This window comes from Hypoxylon trugodes (genome assembly GCF_022578975.1).
Source record: "Hypoxylon trugodes strain CBS 135444 unplaced genomic scaffold F4822scaffold_2, whole genome shotgun sequence".
Taxonomy (NCBI): domain Eukaryota; kingdom Fungi; phylum Ascomycota; class Sordariomycetes; order Xylariales; family Hypoxylaceae; genus Hypoxylon; species Hypoxylon trugodes.
In genome coordinates this window covers 3,559,341-3,582,546 of record NW_026250017.1, presented here as the reverse complement: position 1 = coordinate 3,582,546, position 23,206 = coordinate 3,559,341, and the positions used below count along the sequence as shown (strand labels likewise).

At 47.0% G+C, this 23,206-nt stretch overlaps 9 protein-coding genes and 1 non-coding gene across 10 annotated transcripts; 3 read left to right on the top strand and 7 right to left on the bottom strand.

Moving 5' to 3' along the window:
- Nucleotides 1-121: 121 nt before the first annotated feature.
- Nucleotides 122-1,753, bottom strand: F4822DRAFT_392328 (uncharacterized protein). The gene is made up of 5 exons (XM_051457192.1): nucleotides 1,445-1,753; nucleotides 850-1,342; nucleotides 731-789; nucleotides 613-677; nucleotides 122-562 (listed from the first exon to the last, which is right to left on the bottom strand). Exons 2-5 carry the CDS (start codon nucleotides 1,282-1,284, stop codon nucleotides 507-509), a joined length of 615 nt encoding a protein of 204 aa, XP_051318598.1. The 5' UTR covers nucleotides 1,285-1,342; nucleotides 1,445-1,753; the 3' UTR covers nucleotides 122-506.
- A 94-nt stretch (nucleotides 1,754-1,847) lies between these two features.
- F4822DRAFT_392327 (UV radiation resistance protein and autophagy-related subunit 14-domain-containing protein) lies at nucleotides 1,848-3,893 on the top strand. Its single transcript, XM_051457191.1, has 2 exons — nucleotides 1,848-2,740; nucleotides 2,792-3,893. Exons 1-2 carry the CDS (start codon nucleotides 2,134-2,136, stop codon nucleotides 3,796-3,798), a joined length of 1,614 nt encoding a protein of 537 aa, XP_051318597.1. The 5' UTR covers nucleotides 1,848-2,133; the 3' UTR covers nucleotides 3,799-3,893.
- A 1,889-nt stretch (nucleotides 3,894-5,782) lies between these two features.
- On the bottom strand, nucleotides 5,783-8,342 carry F4822DRAFT_426026 (uncharacterized protein; the record flags this gene model as incomplete). Its single annotated transcript, XM_051460465.1, has 3 exons — nucleotides 5,783-7,325; nucleotides 7,801-7,961; nucleotides 8,070-8,342. The coding sequence occupies 3 exons, from the start codon at nucleotides 8,340-8,342 to the stop codon at nucleotides 5,783-5,785; spliced, it is 1,977 nt and encodes a 658-aa protein (XP_051318596.1).
- A 1,269-nt stretch (nucleotides 8,343-9,611) lies between these two features.
- F4822DRAFT_142154 (Spc7-domain-containing protein) lies at nucleotides 9,612-14,480 on the bottom strand. Its single transcript, XM_051452869.1, has 4 exons — nucleotides 14,161-14,480; nucleotides 11,167-14,100; nucleotides 10,495-11,116; nucleotides 9,612-10,417 (listed from the first exon to the last, which is right to left on the bottom strand). Exons 1-4 carry the CDS (start codon nucleotides 14,374-14,376, stop codon nucleotides 9,756-9,758), a joined length of 4,434 nt encoding a protein of 1,477 aa, XP_051318595.1. The 5' UTR covers nucleotides 14,377-14,480; the 3' UTR covers nucleotides 9,612-9,755.
- A 384-nt stretch (nucleotides 14,481-14,864) lies between these two features.
- F4822DRAFT_142133 (ribosomal protein S17-domain-containing protein) lies at nucleotides 14,865-16,270 on the top strand. The gene is made up of 4 exons (XM_051452868.1): nucleotides 14,865-15,169; nucleotides 15,253-15,328; nucleotides 15,484-15,722; nucleotides 15,833-16,270. The coding sequence occupies exons 1-4, from the start codon at nucleotides 15,068-15,070 to the stop codon at nucleotides 15,899-15,901; spliced, it is 486 nt and encodes a 161-aa protein (XP_051318594.1). The 5' UTR covers nucleotides 14,865-15,067; the 3' UTR covers nucleotides 15,902-16,270.
- A 663-nt stretch (nucleotides 16,271-16,933) lies between these two features.
- Nucleotides 16,934-18,147, top strand: F4822DRAFT_142127 (uncharacterized protein). Its single transcript, XM_051452867.1, has 2 exons — nucleotides 16,934-17,508; nucleotides 17,590-18,147. The coding sequence occupies exons 1-2, from the start codon at nucleotides 17,020-17,022 to the stop codon at nucleotides 18,055-18,057; spliced, it is 957 nt and encodes a 318-aa protein (XP_051318593.1). The 5' UTR covers nucleotides 16,934-17,019; the 3' UTR covers nucleotides 18,058-18,147.
- Nucleotides 18,148-18,393: 246 nt separating this feature from the next.
- Nucleotides 18,394-18,495, bottom strand: F4822DRAFT_t34. Its single transcript has one exon. It is a non-coding gene; the product is annotated as a tRNA-Gln (tRNA).
- A 1,027-nt stretch (nucleotides 18,496-19,522) lies between these two features.
- F4822DRAFT_426023 (uncharacterized protein) lies at nucleotides 19,523-19,844 on the bottom strand (the record flags this gene model as incomplete). Its single annotated transcript, XM_051460464.1, has 3 exons — nucleotides 19,523-19,578; nucleotides 19,630-19,675; nucleotides 19,767-19,844. 3 exons carry the CDS (start codon nucleotides 19,842-19,844, stop codon nucleotides 19,523-19,525), a joined length of 180 nt encoding a protein of 59 aa, XP_051318592.1.
- F4822DRAFT_392321 (uncharacterized protein) lies at nucleotides 19,653-20,432 on the bottom strand. Its single transcript, XM_051457190.1, has 3 exons — nucleotides 20,034-20,432; nucleotides 19,767-19,902; nucleotides 19,653-19,675 (listed from the first exon to the last, which is right to left on the bottom strand). Exon 1 carries the CDS (start codon nucleotides 20,424-20,426, stop codon nucleotides 20,085-20,087), a length of 342 nt encoding a protein of 113 aa, XP_051318591.1. The 5' UTR covers nucleotides 20,427-20,432; the 3' UTR covers nucleotides 19,653-19,675; nucleotides 19,767-19,902; nucleotides 20,034-20,084.
- Nucleotides 20,433-21,548: 1,116 nt separating this feature from the next.
- F4822DRAFT_141893 (uncharacterized protein) lies at nucleotides 21,549-22,336 on the bottom strand. Its single transcript, XM_051452866.1, has 2 exons — nucleotides 22,099-22,336; nucleotides 21,549-22,009 (listed from the first exon to the last, which is right to left on the bottom strand). Exons 1-2 carry the CDS (start codon nucleotides 22,215-22,217, stop codon nucleotides 21,712-21,714), a joined length of 417 nt encoding a protein of 138 aa, XP_051318590.1. The 5' UTR covers nucleotides 22,218-22,336; the 3' UTR covers nucleotides 21,549-21,711.
- Between the last annotated feature and the right edge of the window lie 870 nt (nucleotides 22,337-23,206).

The following is a 23,206-nucleotide window of genomic DNA, read 5'->3' as shown; positions in this document are numbered from 1 at the left end:
TACAAGGTACCTCGGTACATGTACCGTGCTCATGAGCTTTAGCCCCACCACCATTTACTGCTACTCAATTGGCTAATATCGGATCGCCTAAGGTTCATCAGTCAATTCTATGGAAATCAAATTACATCAAAACCACAGTATAAATTCATAAAATTGCAAAGATAGAAATCATAAAGCTAATGTTGCTAAGTACAGGGCCATTTCATAAATATGTAATTCGTGAGCATCATAAGAATTCGTAAAAAGTCGTTATGTCGTGAATATCGTCAAGATCGTTAAGAATGAATAAACCAACGCCAATGTCAATGCACTCGTAAGCTGTCCCTAATTTGTTTCATCGAAACCAGACATAATATCTGGTATCATTACTCGATGCATCTGTTTTTTTAAAGGTATAAAAGTAATGCGCAACCAAGTCCACTAGTCATACGCTCAGATGACTATCCCCATATACCATGGCGAACAACAGGGAAAATCGTCACAAATAAGGCGAAATACGTCGCTAATTAAGTCGTACTTAGAAGTGCCAGAGCACTCTGGAAAGCTCTTACAACCTCAGACACTAGACAGGTCAGACCATTACTCTAGAATAAAACAAGAGGTGGCACTTACAATGTTGTTTCTTCTGTGCGAGAGTCTGTTCAGAAAGTTGCACATGTCTCTCGCGAGTCTGCAATCTACTCATTCTTAGTTCTGCCATCATATAATTGTGTATAATAAAGTGACAAACCTTTTGACCGCTCTTTCATTATCATGGGCAGATGAAGCTGATGCCCAAACATTGAAGTACTAATCTAGAGTCAACAATAATTCAGGGGTCACCAGTATATACAAGACAGCCAAACATACCTTGATGAGAGTATCAAATTCCTCCAACAGCTGTTTTTCCTGCGCATCGGCTTCTTCTAGGGCTTTTGTGTAACGCTCATGAAAGTCATCCCAGTCGAAAGCGGCAAGGTGACCCGGACTTTGCATCTCCGACCTATTACTCCGACGCTTTTGTGGTTCGGGAGTTCTTGTTTGACGTTGGCGTTCTAGGTGTCTCAGTAGAGTGGTGTGTTGGCCATGTTCGATCCTAGGAATCTGCGCCCTAGAAGGAGACTGTGGCTGAGGTTGTGATTGTGTTTGTGAATGTAGCCTCACGGTTACATCCTCCTCGGGTGGTTCGGCGAGTTCGGTCTGGTCACCCAGTTGAGTGGGTAATTCTACCATCATTGACTGATCTGGCGCCACACCATTTTGCGACGCTTTCGCTGGAGATTGGTCCCTGGGTGTGGTAGACATGATGCTTGTTTCAGTGTCCAGCTTACACCCTCTTAAATTCGGCCTATTCCAAGCGAAACTGCAAGGCAATTAATTAGTACCTAGGTGACTAGAATACTCCGGGACTATAGAGAATAGGCGACGCGTGACGCGATCGGGTTGGAAATAAGTGGAATAGTACTGTAACTGAGGCTGAATAATTGATCATCTGATAAATCTAACTCGCACTTCTTGACTTTCTTGACTTAATACATGAGTAAATGAAGACACGGGTGAATATTTATTGATTTGAATGAGTGCTTCTTTTAATAGAAATCATAAGAAAAACAACAGCGACAACAACAACTCATCATCACACAATTTTTCTTGCTGTTACGTACCTGAAAGTTGTAAAAGCGAGACGCGTCGCTGCCCAAGGAATGTTTGAATTGAGCAATTAGAATTGATGAGGACTATAAGTCTTGGCATTTAAGCCGATAAGATGTGATAAGACCGATAAGAAGACGATAAGGTAAAGATCCCCTGCATGTACTCTCGTACCCTTGTACCTCCTCAACGTCACAAGGACCTTCTTCACGCCGTCCCGACTCTTCTTCGATCACAATCCAACTTCAACTTACTTCATATTTAAACAAGTCAATGCTTATTCATTCTATATCGCCTCCCTTCCAACAGCAACATATACCATTTTCAATACCTCGATATGCAGTCTGCTTACCTCACCAATGTAACAGCACTTCTTCGAGTAGCCGGTTTCAATCCGTAGAAGCGCGGCCTTTTTCTTTTTCTTACTTTAATAAATCCTGTTTCGTTTCTAGGCATCCCATCCGACCTCGTGAATGAGTACACAACCACCCCAATACCGCCACCATGAACTGCGATATATGCCAACGGGTACACCACCCAAAACGGTTACCCTTCTTCTGCGCGGTCGATGCGAGAAACGAGCTATACGAAGGACGAATAGCCAACGCGAGGATCCTCATGGAAGCTGAGGAACTCGAGTCCCGAGTTACCAAGCTATTGTCAGATAGCGAAGTGAACACAGACAACAACCCCACGCCAAACCGTTCCTCTCGGGAATACATCGAGAACTGCGCTTCAGAAGAACAAAAGGCCAAGGAAAGGACGGCACAGATCATAGCCTCGGCGGATAGGCTTCGCGACGAGGTAGCTGCAGCTAGGAAGGCGATCGAAGAGCGCAAGGCCAACATCGCACAGAAGAAGGCGGACATAGCTGCCGCGTCACAGGGAGCCACCGCTCGACGGGCTAGGGAAGTTGAAGAAGCAAAGAAAGCCATCAAGATGACCAAGTACAGCTGGGATCGGGAGTACGATGCTATGACCCAGTACAGGGCTGCGCTATGTATGGAAGTGGCGAAGCTATATAGGCTACAGCGAGTTCGACGAGGCAAACCTGTCGGGTTTGAATACAAAATCGGTGGTATTGATATTGTCGACTTACACAATTTGAACAGTAAGATGCCTCCCATAGGTCTTATCCAATCCCATCTAACGTATTACTCAGGCGCTCAACCGGAGCTCATATCCGCATCTCTCGCTCACATCACCCACCTCCTATGGCTCACATCTCACTACCTCTCCATCCGCCTCCCCGCCGAGATCACCCTCCCACACAACGACTACCCACGACCAACCATCTTCTCCCTACAATCCTCCTACCACCACGGAGACGTCGCCTTCCCAGGTACATCCCTCCTCCCACCCGACCCGCGCGACCGACAATTCGCCCATGTCCCACACCCACGCCCCCTCTTCCTCGACAAACCCCTCTCAACCCTCTCCAAAGAAGATCCAACAGCATACACCGCCTTCCTCGAAGCCGTATGCCTCCTCTCCTACGACATAGTCTGGCTCTGCCGAACGCAAGGAGTCCCCGTCGGGGATAACAACCTCGAAGATTTCTCCTGTCTCGGCCGCAACCTCTACAGCCTCCTAATCAACTCCTCCCTCTTCCGCACACCCCAACAAATCGCCGCCGACGTACCTCCCTCCCCACAAGCCAACACCAGTAGTCCAAGCCCCAACACGAATACCTCAGACAACGGCTGGAAAGCCGCACCCCGCATGGGCCTCTACTCCCACGGGACCTCACACACATTCCTCGGCAGCGCACCAGGCCAGGACCTAACGCGAAGTTTCAAAATGCCGAATATCACTAAGATTGTGGATAAACTGAAAGCGAAGCTCGCCCGCGACGCCCCGGCCCCCGAATGGGAGTTACTCGAAGACGACGCTTGGACACCGGACGACGCGCTCGATGATGGAGTCATAGTCGGTGGTAAGCAAGGGGCCGGTTTACACGCCGCGCATGCGGGACACCATCGATTTGGCGTGGAGAGTTATATGAGCGTGAACACGGTTAAGAGCGGGAGTAGTGGGGATCGGGAACAGCAGAATCCTAGGGTGCCTTATGCTAATGGTAATGGTGCCGGTGCTGGTGTCGCGGGTAGTGATCGTGACAGGGAGAAGGAGAGGGGTACTAGTGGATGGACGAAGATCAAGCCAAGATAGCATGGCATAGAATTCGTTGGTGCTTTAGTAGAACACATACAATATTAAACTAGAGTAAATGTATGGTTGAATAGAAGATGCTTGGATACTTTGAATATCTTGCTTACTACGAACCTCATCAAGTAATTCGTCCTTGACGTTGGTAAACACAATACCGACTCTATTCTAAATGTTTGAATTGTCTACCTAGGTAAATTAGTATGCTGACAACAACATCACTCCTTTCAATTCAAAAGTGGGCGATACCCTCTTGAACCAGTTGCACAATCCCCAAATCTACTTACGTTAATCCTTCCAATACAAGGGCACTTACCATTTGTGTCCTCCTTACCTCGATCAACAGCGTTCGACGTGCCACCTATGGCCCTAATTATAACTCATGATTCAGGAATACGTCTGCCTCTATGAATTAGTAGTGAAAAGGGGGAAGCTAGACTCAATGGATTTGGATAGACCTGGGTATACAATAGCCAATGGATAGATTCTCTAATCCTCAAAGGTGTATCGTCGGTTGATAACACTCGCGATTCAAGTCGGAATCATTCTATTTGAAACTGTTAGCGTTAAATTTCTCAATGTCAATATAAAGGTATATAATAGAGCGATAAGTCAATTCCCGTCAATCTATCATCTCATCCCCAACCGATGAGATTATCCCAAGATAATATTTCCCTGTTCACAAATACACTATATAGGTGTTAATATGTCACAACTAAGGCTAGGGGCACAGTTCTATAGAAGAGAGACCGGCCAGTACCTGCACCCATGTTGTAGTTTATTCTGTGCTTCTGTATTGGCTCAATCTCATACATCTTGGATGAATATGGACTGTCTGATGCCACAAAAGCAGTAAGTAATCATGATTCGGTTTCTATAAATTCGTTAGCATATTCACGTATGGGGAAAGGGGAGTTGGGGTTAATCTTTCAGGGTCCTCGGTTCTTTGATATCTTCTTGGCTGCCTCGATCTTATGGCATTTCCTCGATCCTTGCGATACCTTCTCGGTCTTGCGGTATCTCCTCGACTTCATATTAGCCAGGGAAAAAGATAATACGAAGTGAATACGACCTACTTGAAATAATTGCTAGCGGTAGCCACCATTCGCAACCGGGCCTCGTTGACAAAAACAAACCCAAAGCAAAACCCAGAAAAAGCAATCGTGTAACTCCTGAAAAAACCCATTGCGAGACCGACCCAAAAGAAAGCAGATTTTTTTGGAGGTTTTATGATTTTCAACTTTTTTTGGATTTTCTCAACATTCGAATGAAACTCCAACAGAAACTCGAAGGCTGGCGAGAGAACAAGACCGAGTCGAGGCGTTGTCGAGTTGCTCAAAGGATGGCGAGAAAAAGGTCCATATGAGCGTTGCCGATAAGGGTGCTCGAAAGGACAGCCGAGGATCAGGGCTGTAACGAGACATTGTCGAGAGGATAGAATAGTAGCAACATAACCAATATAAGCACTGTGGCTATATGAAAAGGTCCTCGAAACCGAAGAATACTCAGAATCTGCCATGCGCCGTATAGAAGTCATCAATCGCGAGGGCAAGCCCAAAAGATTTCATTCTAACACCGCCCGCTCTCGCCCTTGACCCGAAGGTTGCCGGGGTCCTCAAGCATCATCCTCACCCTTCACCGTGGTTCTTCGGGGTCCTCGGATAGTAGACGGTGGACGGCCAAACGTGCATTTTATGCCCATCTTCCGGAAGGATTCAGGGGTCCAGATCAGCGACGAATGGCGACCGGCTCCCTCGCCCACTAGGAGCTCTCAGGGCCGGCCCAGTGCTATATTGTTAGTATGCTATGAGGGAACGGAAGGGAGAAGAAGAAGAGAGCAGAGGACTGTGCCACAGCGCTCCGAAATAAATTGAGCCGGGAGCTAAACCCCCCTTACCGTCAAAACCAGAGGGAAACCGCCAGTAGAGAGAGATGGTGATGAGTGGATCCAGAAGTTCCGAGAAGATCAGACAATAGTCTAGATCATTCAACAGAGTTCAATCTCCGCCATCATCCTAGCCGTCTCATCATTGATTCCTTGATTCATCAAGTCCTCAATCCTTGCCTCAAGCCGATCTTCGTAGTCGTCATAGTCAGGAGCGCTTGACTGTTCTATGGGCGAAGAAACGGTTTGGTCGGGGCGGCTGGAGGAGCTTTCAGAACTAGCTACCTCCTTTCCCTTCTCGAGTGAAGGCTGGCTTGACTTTGGGGTCTCCGGCTTGATGGCCTTCTGACTCGGCAGACTTGGACCAGGCTTACCGGAACCAGACTTTCTTGGCGAACGGGGCTTGATCAACTTGCGCGGCTGGCTTGGCTGGTTGGGCTGTTCGGACAATTGAAGTATCGGACTCATCTGGTTTGGTGCCGGTAGCGGGAAAGTCAGTCCTCCCACGATGTGTGATGCCTGCTTGGGCTGGCTTCGTGGGTGAGGCATAGGCTCATCATCCGGGGGCGGCGAGCTCAATTCGGAGTCCGAGTCCCAGTGAGGAACTTGGCGAGGTAGTTGAGAAGCCGCATTTGGCGCCGGCTTCATTTCCACGCCCGAATGGTTCTCGTCCGTGTCAACATCTGAGCCAGCAGTTCTAAGCTGCTGGATCTCATCCGTCTTCACGTCCGAGTTGATGTCCATTTGCTGCGGGACCGTGGCAGTTTGCTCCTCGTCCAAGTACTTCGACTGGAAGTACTCAAACTCCATTTCGGGAGCCACCGACTCCGCACCTTGCTTGGGCACCTCTTGTTGTTCTTCGGGTGCTGAGAAGGCAACGGCTGGACCTTCGGCGTCGGTCATCTCTACTTCCCTGTCAATGGCTTTGGCTGGCTCAGGGAAGCAAAGGGCTGGCTGTGGCTGATTGACAATGACAGACGCCGGTACGAAGGTGTGCTCCGGTGCTTGCTGATATGTCACCGGCTGGGGAGCGGAGAAAAGCTCGAGACCCAGCGTAGACTCGGGACAAAGCACAGGAGCAGGTCCAACCATTGGACCGAAGAACATTGGGGCACCGTTAGGCCAGGTTGGCACAGGTTCGGAGTTGACCAGCTGAAGACTTGAAACACCCCTTACGGGGCGCTTGGGACGCTGGGCAGGGAGCAAGCGAGGGAACTCAAAATACCTATTCACGCAAGGCTTAGGCTTGCTGAGAAGCATTTTGACTCGCTCTTTTGCGAACGGGAAGACCGGAACTCGAACACCCGACGGATAGACAGGCCGCGGAGGCATGGGCTTGTCATCCTCGGGTTGAACTGGCTCAGGGCAGGTCTCAGGGCTAGAAGGTATCATCCTACGATCGGATTCAACCACGGCCCTCGACTCATACGCTTTGGCTTGTGGGATGAGCCAGGTCACGAACCGGACTACCGCTACAACACCGGCGAACCAACGGCGAGCAAGGTGAAGAAGGCCAATGGCGTCGTTGACGCTTAGGCCCCAATCAAGCTTCTGGAGCTCTGAAACCAAACAAGATCTCCAGCCAGGGACACGGCAATAGCCATGTCGCCTAGGCTGGTAATCCGCTGGTTCAAGGGCGACCATCCTAGAGCATCCAGTTAGTTTCTGTCCTTTTATATTATGTGGGTTTCAAGTACGAAAGTAGTAACTATCGGGAGGTGGGATTGTGGCATAGTGACGTTGCCTTCCATCAGAATGGAAGCGAGGCTGTGAAATGAATACAGGAGTATAGGAAGGAAACATATGATAGTGCATGATGATAGGGGATAGGGGTATAGGGAGCATAAGAATATCGGAGTAGAAGAGCAAAAGGGTTGAATAGATATATAGATACGCCCATGTAGGGTAGAAGTAGGTAAGGACAAGCATGGGTAAGGGTAGATATGGAGAGATGGGTAAGGGGAGATGAAGTGGGTAAGGGTTGGTGGTAGATAGGGAGGTGTAGGTGGGGGTTGGTGGGGGCACAGGGGTATGTGGGTTGGAAGTTGTGAAGTGTAAACAGGCGATAATAATGATGATAATAGTAGTAAAATTGATAAATATGAAGAATTGCAACTTACCACTTGATCCAGGCAGCGAGGGCTAGCTGGGGCACAGTCCAGAGAAGAGACAACGGGCCTTGGTTCCAGGTGCCTACGAAGCAGGCTGTAGCCCAGAATCCGTACCAACCAAGAGGAGTAAACCCCGCTAGGAAGGTTTGGATCACGAGCCAGTAGAGCACCTGTAGAAGTAAGAGTTAGTCTGTAGATCAATTTTCAAATAGGATCCAAAGGCGTATTGGGTGTGCTTTGGGTGAGGGAGGAGGGGAAAAATTGCAGTGTTTACTTACCGACCAGACCGAGACGTTGTGCTCAAGAACAACGGAAGAAATGGTACCGATGACCAGAGAGATGATACCAAAGAAAGCAGTGCCAAGTACTAGATGTACCTTGAGGAGATACATGTCGACGAGCAGTACTGGCAGGATAGAGGCGAGAACAAGACGCCAGTCAAGGGGATCATTGGCTGGCGTCAAGGAGAGGAAGGAGTAGGTCGTGAAGAAGAAGAAGAGGAAGACGGAGAGAGTAGGGAGAGCGCGCGTGATCATCTTGAAAGAAGTCATCGTGAATGTGTTTGAGTGTGTAATAGCAGAAGTTCTGAAGACAGTTGCAATTGCAGTGCGGACAGAGAGATCTGGTATGTGTGTGTGGGAAGAAAGGAAGAGGGAGAGAGGATCAGGAGGAAATCCAGTCTTAAATAGTAAATGAAATTTAGAGTTTGGTTTGGTTGCTCCGGTCGATTATTCGAGTGTTGCTTAGGATATGGTAGTTACGGAGGTTTCATGGCAACCACCTAGGATACCAACTAAACTAACTGTTGGCCAGCAATTGAGGAAGGTACAACCCACTACACTACAGATTTACTCGATTATTGCCTAGCAACTGATAGAATAAGAAACAATAAGAATTTCGACCTACTTCCGAGGTACATAACAATTGTAATAGTGGATATATATATAATACTAGTACACACAAGTATCTATATATGTTTTGATATAAAGTGCGCCTTCTTTCCCATAAACACGTATATGATAACGGATAAGTAATAGATGGATACCTCGATAAACATTGAACCTCCAGAAATATCCACATTGAAGATAAAACATAGAATACTTAGGTACCTAATTATCAATATGAACACCCAAATACAGACAATAACCCGCCTTGCTCCGCCCCTATTTTCTGAAGTGCTTCATCTAAACCAACAAAACACTTCCATATAGGTATAACTCTAGTCAATTCGTTGTGGGATGTTCCAATTGAGCTCTCCTAATGTGCCTTCGTGCCTATTTTTACTTAGGGAGCGGCTCGTGATATCATTGCTGCTTTGGCTCTAGTGTTGCTCTCAATTAGGTGGTTTTATATGTATTTGACTTCCAACTTATTCCAATTTGAGGTACAATATATTGAATTGGGGGTTTATTTATTAATGTGATTCGAATCATGCAGTTTTTCAACCTAGCTACGTTCGATTATATTCTCTTAGGCAATTGGAAGATTGATTCGGTATGATCACTCTGGTACAAAAAATAAGGCTCGACCCTGTGATTTCGAAGAATTGTAAGGATACTCTAGATTTTAGATTTGAATTACGATTGATGCTTCTCATAGGAGTATATGGGATCGATCAATTGGTTTGTAATAGTCCGACAACGCAACCAATTGATCTGAATAAAACAATATCTAGCTACGCATCGATATTTCTTGTACTGTTTCCCCTTAGAGTAGATAGGTGAGGTTATAATAAGGTATTGAGTAAAATAAACGGTAAACGAGAATGCCGTTAATTTTAAGACCGGTAGAACGTTGAGAAACGAAGCCGTTAACAAGTAATAAAAAAACAACGCAAATATTGATTGGTATCTAGGCCTAACAGTACACCGCAAACGCCTCGGCTCATCAATGATACGTCCGGAATACCTCATAAGTCATAAACTAGGCAAGAATTGAAGGAGTAATAACCATATTCCTGTCCCTTATTTCTGCCCTCTTGCAATTAATCTTTCCTCGAGTTCGACGAGAGCGTCAACCCAAAACACATTCTGCTCCTCTTTTGTGACAACACGAGTGCCGATTCGGCTTGTAAGGTATTCAGTAATCTTATCCTCTTTGAATTGCTCTCCATAGACAATTCGTGCCTGGGGTGCAATGGTGACCTCAACACCGGTTGGTGTGCTCTGGCCGTGTAACGCGATTTCGATATCAACTCTCGTCTTCAATGGTTTTAGTAGGACAATTGTGCGGATTGTAATGGATGAATCCGAAGTCTTGGTGGTATTGTTGCGATATGTCGTATCAATCATCCGAACATTTAATGCAGTTCGATTGGCTTTTTCCCATGCCGCACTGACCATATGCAAAAGATCTTTCAGCTTGGTTTGTGCTTGGACCAAACTGCGAACATGGTCTCTGATGCATTGAATAAAAAATTCCTTTTCTGGCGTGGACGGCTTTGGATCCAACTCCCGATTGGCTGCAATGTACCACAAATCAATTCTCGAATTTGTTGGTTTGAGACCTTTGAATGCAGCTGCATCAAAAACCAGCTCAATCTCCTTTTTGTATGTCATTGACAGAGAAGTTCCAACTGTGCCAGTAATAGCCCAGCCATGTTCCCTCTCTAGCGCATCAACTCTCGCTACTTCAATATTAGTTTTCTGACATGTGTAATAGTAGATGGATTGAGTAATTATGAAAAGAAAAAATAATACCGACCTTTTAGAGTGTTGACTTCACTGGCAGTCCATCCCCTACACTCTTCGCGAACCTTCTCAGCCGCTTCAATATCGGTAGTGTACTCCTTCTTTTTCTGCGATAACTCGCCAATGTTAGATTCGGTCTCGCTAAGTTGCTGTCGTAATTGCTCGATCTTCTGCATCTTCTCTTGGATATCAGAGTCAAGATCCGTGAGTTCAGACCGGGCGGCTTGGAGATCTTCAGGGTCGCAATCTGCCAACTCTTGCGCAGCAGACTTGAGATTGTCGTGCTCTGTCGTTAACGACTCAAACTTTGTCATTAACTTGGGCAGAGCAGAATCGAGCAGCTCTTGCATCTTGCGCAGTGATCGCTCATCAGCAGTCATGCCTTCAGCAATTTTGACTAGACCTTCCTTGAGACCATCCTGAAGCTTCATGCGCCATTCATACCACATAGCCTTGCTTAGTAGTCGCGCGTGCGTCTTGACGTTCTTGAATTGGTTATCTAAAAAGAGCTTGTATTCTGGTGTTGCTGACATGTACTCCTTGAAGAGAGGCGGATTGTCTTCTAGAGTCTCGGTTTCGATTTCCCGGACAATTCTTCTACCTTCCGAAATGTATTTCTTCAATTCTCGACAGGACTAGAAATAGTTAGCATATGTGGTAATCCATGGGTTGTAGTTATACTTACGTGTTGATAGAGTTCTAGCATAGGTACAGTGCAAGCACCTGCGACAACGCATCGTTCTAGAGATAAATCATCCTTGCCCAAAGTAGTGTCGTCTCTGACGCTGGTGGGAGCCTGGGTATGCCGCCGCTTTGTAGTTGTTAATTCCATAAAGCGGACATTGATCATGTTCAAGAAATCTTGGAGATGGATCTGCGCATCATCATCATCATCCTCTCGCGCTTGGGAGTCAGCCATGTTATGCGATTCGGTAAAGTCGAACGTGTTGGTAGGAGGATTGGAGTCGACATGTTTAAATCGTTCTTTACCCCGAGGGGATGGCATCGCTGTAGGTGCCTTCTGCGGCGAAAAGACCGGTGTCGAGTTGGTTCTGTTTTCGTTGCCATCTTCCAGACCTCTACTAGCAGAGCGAGTCATTCGCCCCGTTGTTTCTGCCTTCGAAGGAGGGGCATGCAATCGTACATTCTTGACGGGACTGCTCTGATGGTTCTTGAGCCTTTTAATTCCGTCTCTTTCTTCTTCCTCCTCGTCATCGAGTTCAGCAGGACGTTTTCCGAGGAGACCTTTAGCGCTGCCCACATGCAAACTCTTACGCCCCTTGAGGAGGTTCTTCTTGGGCGTCATGCTAGAGATCATATCCTTCAAACTTGCTGTGGTGTTCTCATCTCCACCATCGGCTTCTCTCTCGAGTATCTTGCGGCGATTCTCCCTATCTGCTTCCTGTTGTCGTTCCTGATCTATCTCGTCCTCCATGATTCGGGGGTCTGCAAAGGTAACACCGCGGGTGGCTTCGCGTGGGACGAAGCTATTTGCCGCATCACCGATGGATTCACGCCGGTCGAAGATCTCAGCCACCTTAGGAGACCCTAGGCCTGGCCTATCGGCACCTAAACCTGAAAGCCGCCTCTTCTGTGGAGTGAGTACAACTCGAGGAGTCGACAAGCCGGTTGAAGGATCTTGTTGGAAAATTGACGTTGCCTGAATATTTTTAGAAGCCGATAAATCAGAGCCACGCTGAACTGCCGAGGCTGAAGGCGATTTCGGCCCCCTCGAAGGTAAACCTTTCAATGGAGTTCTGGGGCCTTGTCTCGGGGGAGAAATACGCCTCACGGGGCTAGATGGCTTAGGTGGAGATACATCCCGAACAGGTGAACTACTCTTGGGGCTAGCGGATTTTTGCCAAATGCCACTGCGACGGAGTCCTTGGCCCTGGAACGCAGATATACCAGGGCTACCTGTTTCTGAAGTGTTGATACCAGAAACAGCCGCGGAGAGACGTCGTTTTGCAGATGAGTTTAATGCCGGCACATTGTCATTTTCGTTGGCCTCCTGCTCCATGATTAACCTTGCTTCAGTTCGGTCTTTAACAGAAGGTGGTCCTTTGATGATTCCACCCATTGCCGTAGTCATATCCATTCCCATCGTCACATCCTCGTCATTATCATTGTTTTCATTACCGTCATTCGCAGGAATAATACGACCCAGCCCAACTGTCATATCCATTGTCGATTCATCGTCACCGCTCATAATCGTACGTCGTCGACCCAGAGGTACCCTCTTCAGCGCAGGGTTGGACTTGGTTCCAGGCAGAACGCCACCGACGGCAGTAGTAAATTCCATAGACATATCTTCATTCTCCTCATTCTCATCAAGATCAAGGAGATTGGTGTTCTCGAGCTGTGGGTTCTTTCGGATACCTCCGACTACCGTGGTGAAGTCCATAGGTGCGTCTTCGTTCGGTGAGTTTTCTCCATTTTCGTCCAAGCTAGCTTGGTGAATGGTTTGTGTCTTGTTGCGCTGGGGAAGAATACCACCTAGTGCTCGAGTGACATCCATAGACATTTCTTCCTCTTCTTGAACATCGTCTGGGGAATCGCCGCGCGATTTGAGAATACCACCAACAGCATTTGTCATGTCCATGTCCATATCCATGCCTTCGGTTTCTTCCTGTTCGCCATCGTCATAATGAGCAGGACTGATTTTTGGTGGAGGTCGTATGTTCTCCTGGTCCTGAGAGGGGCTGGTTTGTTTAGGTGCAGGCTTTTTTGCCCACCCAAATGAAGGAATAATTTCCTCTTCTTCATCGAGACTGTGTGTTTCAGCGCGTCGAGAAGCAAGTCGAAGAACTGTGTCTAGAGTATCCGTTGAGTCTGTAGGGGACATTGATCGGGCGGAAACAGCAGACATAGCCGAGACACCAGTGACTTCATCGACATCAAGATCCATTGATACGCCATCAGCATCTGAATCACTACCGGAATCCGAACCCATTTCTTCGTGTGCCTCCACCACACCATCCGCTGTCTCAGAGTCTGAACTATAGATACTAGAGGCCAAAGTATCGTCATGTCGGCTGTTAAAGTCCATTGGAGGTGCGCTGGAGCTTCTACGCCTCGCTCGATTTGGGTCCCGCTGAGGATCTGGAGAACTGGGAATTATTTCATCCGGTCGCTCTGAGGAATTAGGTGTCGGGTCTGAAGTTTCTACGCCAGGCAAAGCGGAAGCAGGCGATCGCGCAGCAAGTGATGATGCTCGCCTAGTAGAGTCTGTTGATGTTGTAGAATCTTGCATATACTCGACTTCGTGGAATGTGTGGAGGGTAGCTTCAGCTGCGAAAGAGACTCTTCGATTTGCAAGAGATTTTCGTCTAGCTTCTCTGCGATCATTATTCTCTTTTTCTAGCTGGGCTCTCTCTCGTTCTTCTCGTTCGCGCGCAGCAGCCTGCTGTTGCTCCTCGGTGCGCAATGCGATCTTGGTTCCCGAAGATGTGGAGTCTTCGTTCTGGAAAGGATTGGGCAACTTATCGGCTCCTTGGACGGTTAGAGAGGGTGGTGAGGTGCGACTAGGTTGTTTGGATTTATATGAAGGTATCTCGGGCAATGGCATCGTCGGCTTGAGAATTGACCGGGGCGCTGGTCGGGCGGGAGCTGCTAAGGACTAAAAAGACGTAAGTTAGCAACGCAATTTAGTAACAATCATGAGAATTATATCGCATACCACACGTCGGTTACCCGATCCTGGTTTTAGGGTGTCCAATCCACCAGGGCCCATACTCTTGCTTCGCGACTTCTTTCGGCTTCTATTATCGGCCAAAGAGCTAGCCACGTCGACAGTGATATTTTCTTTCTCCATTCTTTTGCGCACCGGCGAGTGCCCGGTCGACTTTCTAGGTCGGCGCGTGGCCGGCATGGTTGTATCTGGACGAGAAGACATTTTGGCGGTAAAAACAACGGAACAAAAGCTAGGATTTTCTTATATGCCGTGAAGTGAATGACGTCCCATACTCTAGGACGTGATTATTATATTGACTTGCAGCTTTAGTGATGTTGTCGCATAGCGGTTTAAAGGGCGTTCCAAGGTGAATATTGGCTATATCCTAATACCAAATACTTCACAAGTGCTTAGAGTATAGCTAAAACCTACTATAAGCTCTGTAGGTTGGCGGAAGTGGTACGTGACGCCGAAGCAAAAATCGAATTGCACATGTCTAAGTTAAGTGAATTTGGCGATCGCGTCGGCGAGATCCTTGTTTGTAAACAATTGAAATGCGAGGTGGGGGTTAACAGGCCCACCGTGCTACGCTGGCAGGTACGTACCTCTAGAATTCCCTGGTGCTCATAGTGGCCCGTGCACAGTATAGTGTAGCTGTACTAGCCACATTGTTCTAGCCCTCCTAAAGGTGGATTACAAGCGTCGGAAGCCACAATTTCAATTTGATCGGGCTGAACCTCGGAGAGTGGATCCGTTTCCTCCCACAAGCGAGCCCACACAACTAAACTTTTGACATTTTTTTCCACTTCCCAATTGAACCTTCGGCATCTTTTCGCAAAATCGCAACCACAACAAGACCAACGACTCCCCCGATCCCCAACCACATTTGCGACCTCGACAAAACATCGCAAACATGGCTACGGAATTGACTGTTCAGTCGGAGCGTGCTTTCCAAAAGCAGCCCCATATCTTCCAGAATGCTAAGGTCAAGGCCAAGTCCGCGAGACCTGGCAAGGTAAGCCGACGCCCTTCTAATCCTTCTTGTTCCCTTAAATTATTGGTGAAGCTGCGTACTAATGCATTTTACTCTCTTTTTAGGGTGGCCGCAGATGGTACAAGGACGTCGGTCTAGGTTTCCGAACCCCCAAGACCGCTATTGAAGGAAGCTACATCGGTACGTGAATACGCGAATATTAGTTGGGGAACGATACGGAACATTTTTCGGCGTTGGCAGTTGGGCACCTCTCGGAATGCGAAGCCTACGATCCAGGACAACAAAATTTTAAGATGTGATGGGAAAATTTGAGGCTAATTGTGTTGGCAATACAGACAAGAAGTGCCCCTTCACCGGTCTCGTCTCTATCCGTGGCCGTATCCTTACCGGCACCGTCGTTTCTACCAAGATGCACCGAACCCTCATCATCCGACGCGAGTACCTCAAGTTCATCCCCAAGTACGCCCGATACGAGAAGCGACACAAGAACCTCGCCGCACACGTCTCCCCCGCTTTCCGTGTTGAGGAGGGTGACCAGGTCACGGTTGGCCAGTGCCGACCTCTTAGCAAGACTGTATGTCCACCATTCTTCCATTACTCGAATTCCAAAGCCACCCGAGCCCTGTTACGTGCTATGTAACGATAATCATAAATATTTGGTTACTAATTTGTGCGACGCGATAGATTCGATTCAACGTCCTGCGTGTACTTCCCCGAACTGGCAAGGCGGTGAAGAAATTCAGCAAGTTCTAAGTTGGGGAATCTTTCCTGGGCATCGATGGCGTTGTTGCTTCATGGTTCTTCGAGATCTCAGATTCGGAATGGGCAATTCATAGGATTCCTGCCGGGGCACAGTGATGCATTATAGGCAGTTCTGAGAAATAAAAAAACGGATATACCAAACTTATTATGTGTCCTATGACATGGTGGCTGTGATACGACGTGGCATTCATGGTTATTTATTGCGGCAATCCGGACACAGCTTAGGAGGCGGCAAGGTTATTTGTACGTCAGGTTCCTAAGTCGTTTGGCACCGGACCAAATAACCTATTCTGATTTTCTTTACGGCTTCTCCTCTATTGTGACCCCAACAACGCTTACGGATTTCCAAGCCGCCAGCAACTATTAAGCTAATGGTATGGCCGTAACACTCGCTTATAAAGAATCGTATTCTAAATATGTGTAGAAGCGGACATCCCCTAGGTAATCAACTACGAAGTAGGTAGTATAACACCACGTCTAGACTCTTCCTCTTATTACTAATCTGAATTGTCATTTTATACGACGGCTACATATTTGTCTCCCCATTCTGCTTGCTCTATGGGCGCCACCACGCAAGCCAATAGATGACATTATTAAGAGTCATTAGAAAACAAGACCATATAGATCTGCAGTTTTATCCATTCTAGAGTCTCGCTGCACTTCCACAAGTATACAATGTTATCCTAAGAGCCATAACATTAGAGGCATAGTATCTAGGAAAACGTGATTAATCAAGACGGAGGACGGCTAGGGTCCAAACTCCCACCACAACATTTTATCACACAAAGTACGATACCATATAAATCCGAATAATAACTCGTCCTATAGGCGTAAAAGATAGATACATGTACCTAGGTATGTCTGAGAAATAGTTGTCGTTGAAGCATCGAGAAATGAAGACGCAGTTAATTGTGCTTAAGTAACGGCCCAAAATGATTGGTCTAAATCATTTGGCGGGCCGTTTATCGCGCTATTCGAATAATTCTACTTAGATACATATCAATCTTGATAACGAACTTTTTGGCATCACGGATTTTTGTCTCGAGCATCTTTTCCAGCTCTACGGAGCCAACTCGTTAATTACGTACTACTAGCTATAGTGATCCGTCATGGGCTGGTGGGATAGCCTCTGGTCGTCAAGCTCGGGCGATGATCCATTGCGAAAACTCGACCCCAAGCTCCGCGAATTCCTCGAACGAGAATCACCCGTAAAATACAGCGCCGCACAAACTGCCGCAGAAGAGAAGGAGCAGAAGAAAGTCGCAGCGGATAAACATGCGGAAGATAATAAAGAGGCGAATAAACCACTTGTACCCAGAGAGAGCCAGTTCCAAGACGGACGATATGCGCATTTATGGAAGACGTACCGACCTTTAACTGAGGTGGAAGCCGAGACCAAGAGCGAGCATGAGAAGTTGATGGATGTGTTAGAGGGCTACAAGGAGCGCAAAAATCAGATAGGCAAGGCGGCGTTGGAGAATTGCGCACTCGAGCAGGTCGATTGGCGACAGTGTATGACGAGTCCGAGCTTCACAGAACGAATGACCTTATGCCGAACACAAATTAAGAAGTTCGAGAAATGCTACATGACGCAAACCGTAGGTGCTCATATCGCATTGCTCTCTTTTTTACTGGTATTCGCAAGGACCATGCTAACACATTTATTCGTTATGCTGCAGAGATTACTGAAAGCCCTAGGCTATTTATCAACCGCCGATCGCTCCCCTGAAGTCGAGGAAGATATCCAACTGCACGCCGACACACTCTACCAGCGCCTACTATCCCAAGAGGCTGAGGTCGCCGCAGCGAAGGAAGAAGGACGTCCGATCCCAACATTCCCACCCTTAATACCAAGAGTCTCCATAGCTGCGAACCAACTACAACAGAAAGCGCAACAGCAGGAAGAATTAACAAAAGAACAACAAGAGATGCTAAGGGAACGTTTAAAAAAGGTGGACGAAGAAGACCGGCCCGCAGAAGAGGAGGCCATCAGAGCAGAATGGCGCGCAAAGGCCGAAGTCGCATCGCGCATACAAGATCTATGGAAGAAGCAGGATGAAGAGCGCAAGGCGCGAAAAGAGAGGGGAGAAGAGACACTATGGGATAGACTTAGCGGGACATTTGGTGGTGGTAATGAGAAGAGGTGACATTTGCTCATCACACTCACGAACTTATCACGAGAAATGTAAAATTGAGTTATGAAGCTTGTGGGATCTTAAAATGAAACAATTGTAAAATACTTGTAACGAACACCCACATCTACAAAATAATTCCTCGTAAAAAAGAGGTATTGAATCAACGAAGAAAAGACAAACCTGACGAATCCATGCGCCCCTCGCAGCTCCACAATTCAATTGATTGCTTATTCGGATTTGACTTCATTTTTGGCGACTTTCTTTCCCTCAACAGCTATTTCAATCGGTTTGATCCCAGCACGATAATAAAAAGGAAACAAAATAAAGGCAAAAAAGATGCAAAAAATTAGGTCTCCCTGGGAATCGAACCCAGATTGGCGGAATATTATACTCAACACGATTGATTGAAAGCATCAGAATCCGCAGTGCTAGCCATTACACCAGGAAACCAGTGATTGGTGCGTGATTTTTCGCCTCTTTATAGTGTATTATATAGCGTATGATCCATAGCACTGTGTTAACCATTTTAACGCCAACGGTGCATCTACATTAGCCAAGTCGGATAATTGATGTGCACAGTACGTATAGTGTTTATACCCTTTTCATGTCTGTTGTAGTAAGCGAACTGAGACAATCCTACGATAGCAGAAGGCGAAATGGCCATTGACGACGTGTTCCTTGCAGTAGGCTCGTATAGAAAAGCAAAGTAACGTAGCGAGACAATATTGTAGATGTCTCAGATAAGAATGGAGCAGTCAAAAAGGGAAACCGATGCAGCACTAGGTGTTGGCGAATAAACCCTAACAAATAGGCCAAGTTCAATTCCCAATCCTCCAGGATGATCAGCAAAAGACCTACCTCCAAAACATGACGAGAGGATGGCGAAATCAGGGACCCATTTGACAGCACCGCCAAGAGATCGCCAAGATGCGCGGCAAATGCTTAATTCAAGACCTGACTTAACTTTGGTAGAACTCTTTCTTCTTTTCTTCGTACCATTTTCTCTTAGGTCGTCAACACCTTTGGACGTGCGGAGAGGGGACCGATATGGCAATTCAACACCAATTCCAGGACTGTAAACGCTGAGGGTGTTGGCATCCTTAGTCATAAATTTATTGGGTTTCAAACATAATCACCATCAATTAACAACCATTATGACGATATTTTTGCTGGGGAAGAATTCGTTCTATTAACAAATAAAACTCTCAACTACCAAAACAAAAACGCAATGCAATGTACGCTTTCGATGATTGCTGACCAGACGGGTACAGCGTAATCTAAGTCCACCTCGAACATCCTAGCTATCTTTAATCGAGGCCATATCTCCCTTGCTGCGATATATAAATACGAGCTTTTCACCCTCGTGATGGTTCCATGCGGGGTACGAGATATCTTGTGCTACAACGTGGTAAAGCACTGTCCGAAATTCCTTACGAAAAGGAGATTGGGTAGCGACCGAGTAGTAGGAGGGGTTTGCTTAGCAGCATGCTTCGTCGCATGCACATAGACCGCAGCAGAATTCGCATCCGGCCTCTTTACAACTGTTTAGTATGAGGTTGAAGTGTTAGAATGGGGATTGCATACCTTCACCACCTCTCATTGTGCCATATACGATCGGGGGTTCTGAAGTCTGTTCGTGAAACCACGTTGTCAGTTGTACTGCTTCGTTTGGTGTGCTACAAACAGTAGAGGGGGGGAGGAAAGGGCAAAAAAGAACTTACAGGCTGCTGCGCAACGACGCCGTCAGTGGCAGTCATCTCCATAGGAGCTTGCTGTTGGGGCTCTTCAGCGGAAGGCATTGTGATGGATGAGTGGAAGATTTAGTTTGCGAAAACTAAGATGGTAGAGACTGGCGGACTGAAATCGATGCGAATATCACGAGTCAAATAGTGAAGGATCAATTGATGAGAAGAGCGGTGAAGTTTAAAAGCGTTTCTGTTGGAGAGGGGAAGAAGGGTGTTCTTATGCGGATATAACGGCAGACAAACCTGATCCCACGTCCCAATGCTCATCCACTCGTTCCTGACTGCGCAAGTGGACTAGGGGCGTACAACAACATAACAAGGAAAGGACGATAACCCCAGACCTTCATCCCAGAAGGTAGTAAGTGATAGGGGATCCGAACTTAATGGGGGGACCCTTGCCTTGATTGGAAACAGCGCGGCGCCAAAGTCCCTGGATAATATCAATTGCCAGCCACAAAACTTAGTGGTGTTAGTCGGGACTTCCTTCTTTACTACACATGTACCTGGGTACATGCATACGTAAATGATCATACGGCAACTGATGCTTGCATTGATGTTTTCATTGATTAATGTACCTACATGTACGCCCCTACATGCGTACACAAACATGAAAAGATAGGCTGCTGGTTTATCCATTCATCGTAAGCTTCTGCGTCACGCCGTTCATGCGTACATTTTACCTAACACCTCAATTGGATAGGCCCGCAGCCAATCAATTCCCCACGTCCGGGAACACGCAGATACGGAGAATAGTTAGGTACACCTTTGTTACATTCACACACCTGCTATCCCCAGATTTCAATCCTAGCTCAGCTGAAAGGAATGACTTATCATTGCTAATTAATAGGTTTTATACGTCGTATCTACGTGTCAATTTACGTGGGTGTCACTACATCTATCGGAGGGATAGTTGGATATCTAACCGTCAGAGTCTAGATCAATGTCATGTCCTGTAGGACTTTTGCAGGTATGAATTATGCAGCAGGCCGCAATTGCTGATATGATGAGAAGTACGAGTGAGATTTGTTTGATGATTTATAGCCGAGGCCTCCTTCATAAAAGTCATGTTGTGGAACGAGGATTTTCCTTGTTTATCAATTATCGCCAATCCGTGGCACAGTAAGGAACTTTCTTAATAGTAGCAGGTTCGAATCGCACCCACACGTTAATGCTCAACGCACGTATATAAATATGTTTGGGTAGCCCTGTAAAACATCTAACTGAACTAAAGCATGTTCAAATGCAAATCTCTCATCCTTTCATGAAACAACAGCAATAAAACCCAGTCATTCGGTCCGCTTAGCTAAAGCACGTGGAAACTCTCTTAAACTTGCTCGGATCGCTCTAGCCATTGGATGGCTTGCCGAGTTCCGATCCCGGCTAAGCCCGAGGGGTACATAATCATTTACGTACCCGTATCTGTACCTCCCCATCCTTCCCCCCTGAATACGACACTGCAATACACCACAAAAAGACCTCGTCGCGCATCAACTTATCACATAATAACACGAGCCATAGCCTCCCAAGAGTAGCAACCTAATTAAAACATACATATATGGCTCAATTGCTGCTATCAAGAATTGAAGAAAATACAATATCGAAGGGAGGCCTCACAAGAATCCAAGGACTTACGTACAACGTATAACGAAGATGTGGTTGTTTGCAAGGGCTTAGGTGAGCCACCCGGCTTTAACGTATTTTGTGTCTATCATAATAATAATATCGCTATTGTTGTATGGTCCGCGCGGGATCCGCGTATATCTGTGGGTATCACCGCTATAGTTGGGCAGTGGTTGAATTGTATCCAATGCTTGTTTGCGTGCACGAAATAAGCAGACGCCTCTTCCACCGACACTGCCACTGCCACCGGCTTGTATCTTTGATACACCCACCAATGGTAACATTCATCATAAATATCCCCTTAGAAATGGCGCGCGCGACCGTCAAGCTCGTAGGATCCAGGCGGGGCATAAGCTGCGGGGGCGAATCCGAATTGAGGGGAAGCTACTGACGGCGATGATAGCGGCGACTTGTATTCAGAGCTGGCGGCCGTCGATGGCCGGAAGTAACGGTCTTGCGGTTCCGCACCACCGTACACGGGGCCCTCAGGCAAGCCTACCGAGTGATCGGGAGGCGTGTAGAACCCGACCATTAATGTTCCCTTTCGCTGGCGGTGCACGAGAATGGCACCATAGATGAGTTGCATGAAAGAGGTTCCACTAATAATAGTATCAGTATATCGAATTTTCGTATATTCCCGAGGTTTGCACTCCATCGAATAATCCCACACCAAGACATCGGCACGTACAATAGGAATAGAATCAATACCGCGGAGACTATTGCCTCTGCGAACAGATTTGGGAGGAAGATAGCGCCCCAAATGGCAGATTTGAGACACGCGCCCGTCAGATACAGCCCCGGAGGCATGCGACTCGTGGCGATTAGGATGATCTCGACAATGTTGATAACGACGTTGAGGAGGGTGATTGCAATTGAAACACCGGAGGCAGCTCTGTAGGATTCCAACCAGTCTAAGGTTAGCTTATTTTCTCTTTACTTTTTCCTTCTGTTCCCTCCGTTATTCGGAAGGTCGTGGGAGCGCCTACGCTAAAAACCCATGATTGTGTTTTGTTATCTCGTCATGCCTGTGCTGATCCACGAACCATATGAGATACGACGCCGCCGCTAGCAAAATGATGCAGACGATAAACTGGATAACCCAAGCGGTTACATTGATGCCCTTCTTATATGGATATTCGAATCGTGCCATGGCGTCGGCTTTGAGGAGGTCGATATCGCTATCGCCCCCGTCGGTGTTAGCGTCGTCGTCGCGGTACTACGAAAGAAAGAAACTGGTAGATATAAAAATCACCGGAATAAAAGAGTGGACGAAGGGGATGAAGAACAAGATGGAAAGGAATAATCGGACGTGAAAATTAGCATTAGTTATGGAATGTGACAGCGGCAGAGACCGTAATTGCGGTTCTCCTGGTACAATGCAGCCGCAACTTCTTACCCCGTACAATACACCAATTTCTATGGATTGTTAGCTGTTGGTCCTCTGCTGAGCCGCCGCCAAGGAGGCCGGTGCGCTCTAAGGCAGACGTTTTCTCGGCGCACCCATTGGGACTTGGGAGTCCCCACGCTTTCTACGGTGGGCGTTACTCAGCATCTCGACCCAGATTTAATATCAAAATTTCCTTCTTTCTATGGGGGAAGTAGGCTAATTCAGTTATTAACGTTCGTTCGTTCAACTCGGCCGACGGCGTAGAGACGGTCGAGTTACAAAAGGACAACCCCTAAAATGTTCTCCTGAGACGTACATATCAAAATAATTAACGACGCGGGGATCCCAACCATTTTTCGACTTCGTTTTTTACGTTTTAAGCTTCTTTTCCCACTTTATTACTTAGGCA

What these genes read in the sequence shown, in the direction of transcription:
- F4822DRAFT_392328 (XM_051457192.1), bottom strand. Translation starts at nt 1,284, where the DNA reads ATGTCTACCACACCCAGGGACCAATCTCCAGCGAAAGCGTCGCAAAAT. An exon ending in AATGAAAGAGCGGTCAAAAG is followed by an intron (nt 678 to 730) that starts GTTTGTCACTTT and finishes AAGAATGAGTAG; the next exon opens with ATTGCAGACTCGCGAGAGAC. An exon ending in CGCACAGAAGAAACAACATT is followed by an intron (nt 563 to 612) that starts GTAAGTGCCACC and finishes TGACCTGTCTAG; the next exon opens with TGTCTGAGGTTGTAAGAGCT.
- F4822DRAFT_392327 (XM_051457191.1), top strand. Translation starts at nt 2,134, where the DNA reads ATGAACTGCGATATATGCCAACGGGTACACCACCCAAAACGGTTACCC. An exon ending in CGACTTACACAATTTGAACA is followed by an intron (nt 2,741 to 2,791) that starts GTAAGATGCCTC and finishes CGTATTACTCAG; the next exon opens with GCGCTCAACCGGAGCTCATA.
- F4822DRAFT_142154 (XM_051452869.1), bottom strand. Translation starts at nt 14,376, where the DNA reads ATGTCTTCTCGTCCAGATACAACCATGCCGGCCACGCGCCGACCTAGA. An exon ending in GATCGGGTAACCGACGTGTG is followed by an intron (nt 14,101 to 14,160) that starts GTATGCGATATA and finishes ACGTCTTTTTAG; the next exon opens with TCCTTAGCAGCTCCCGCCCG. An exon ending in TGAAGTCAACACTCTAAAAG is followed by an intron (nt 10,418 to 10,494) that starts GTCGGTATTATT and finishes ATATTGAAGTAG; the next exon opens with CGAGAGTTGATGCGCTAGAG.
- F4822DRAFT_142133 (XM_051452868.1), top strand. Translation starts at nt 15,068, where the DNA reads ATGGCTACGGAATTGACTGTTCAGTCGGAGCGTGCTTTCCAAAAGCAG. An exon ending in AGTCCGCGAGACCTGGCAAG is followed by an intron (nt 15,170 to 15,252) that starts GTAAGCCGACGC and finishes CTCTCTTTTTAG; the next exon opens with GGTGGCCGCAGATGGTACAA. An exon ending in TATTGAAGGAAGCTACATCG is followed by an intron (nt 15,329 to 15,483) that starts GTACGTGAATAC and finishes TTGGCAATACAG; the next exon opens with ACAAGAAGTGCCCCTTCACC.
- F4822DRAFT_142127 (XM_051452867.1), top strand. Translation starts at nt 17,020, where the DNA reads ATGGGCTGGTGGGATAGCCTCTGGTCGTCAAGCTCGGGCGATGATCCA. An exon ending in AATGCTACATGACGCAAACC is followed by an intron (nt 17,509 to 17,589) that starts GTAGGTGCTCAT and finishes GTTATGCTGCAG; the next exon opens with AGATTACTGAAAGCCCTAGG.
- F4822DRAFT_392321 (XM_051457190.1), bottom strand. Translation starts at nt 20,426, where the DNA reads ATGGATAAACCAGCAGCCTATCTTTTCATGTTTGTGTACGCATGTAGG.
- F4822DRAFT_141893 (XM_051452866.1), bottom strand. Translation starts at nt 22,217, where the DNA reads ATGCCTCCGGGGCTGTATCTGACGGGCGCGTGTCTCAAATCTGCCATT. An exon ending in GTATTGATTCTATTCCTATT is followed by an intron (nt 22,010 to 22,098) that starts GTACGTGCCGAT and finishes TACTATTATTAG; the next exon opens with TGGAACCTCTTTCATGCAAC.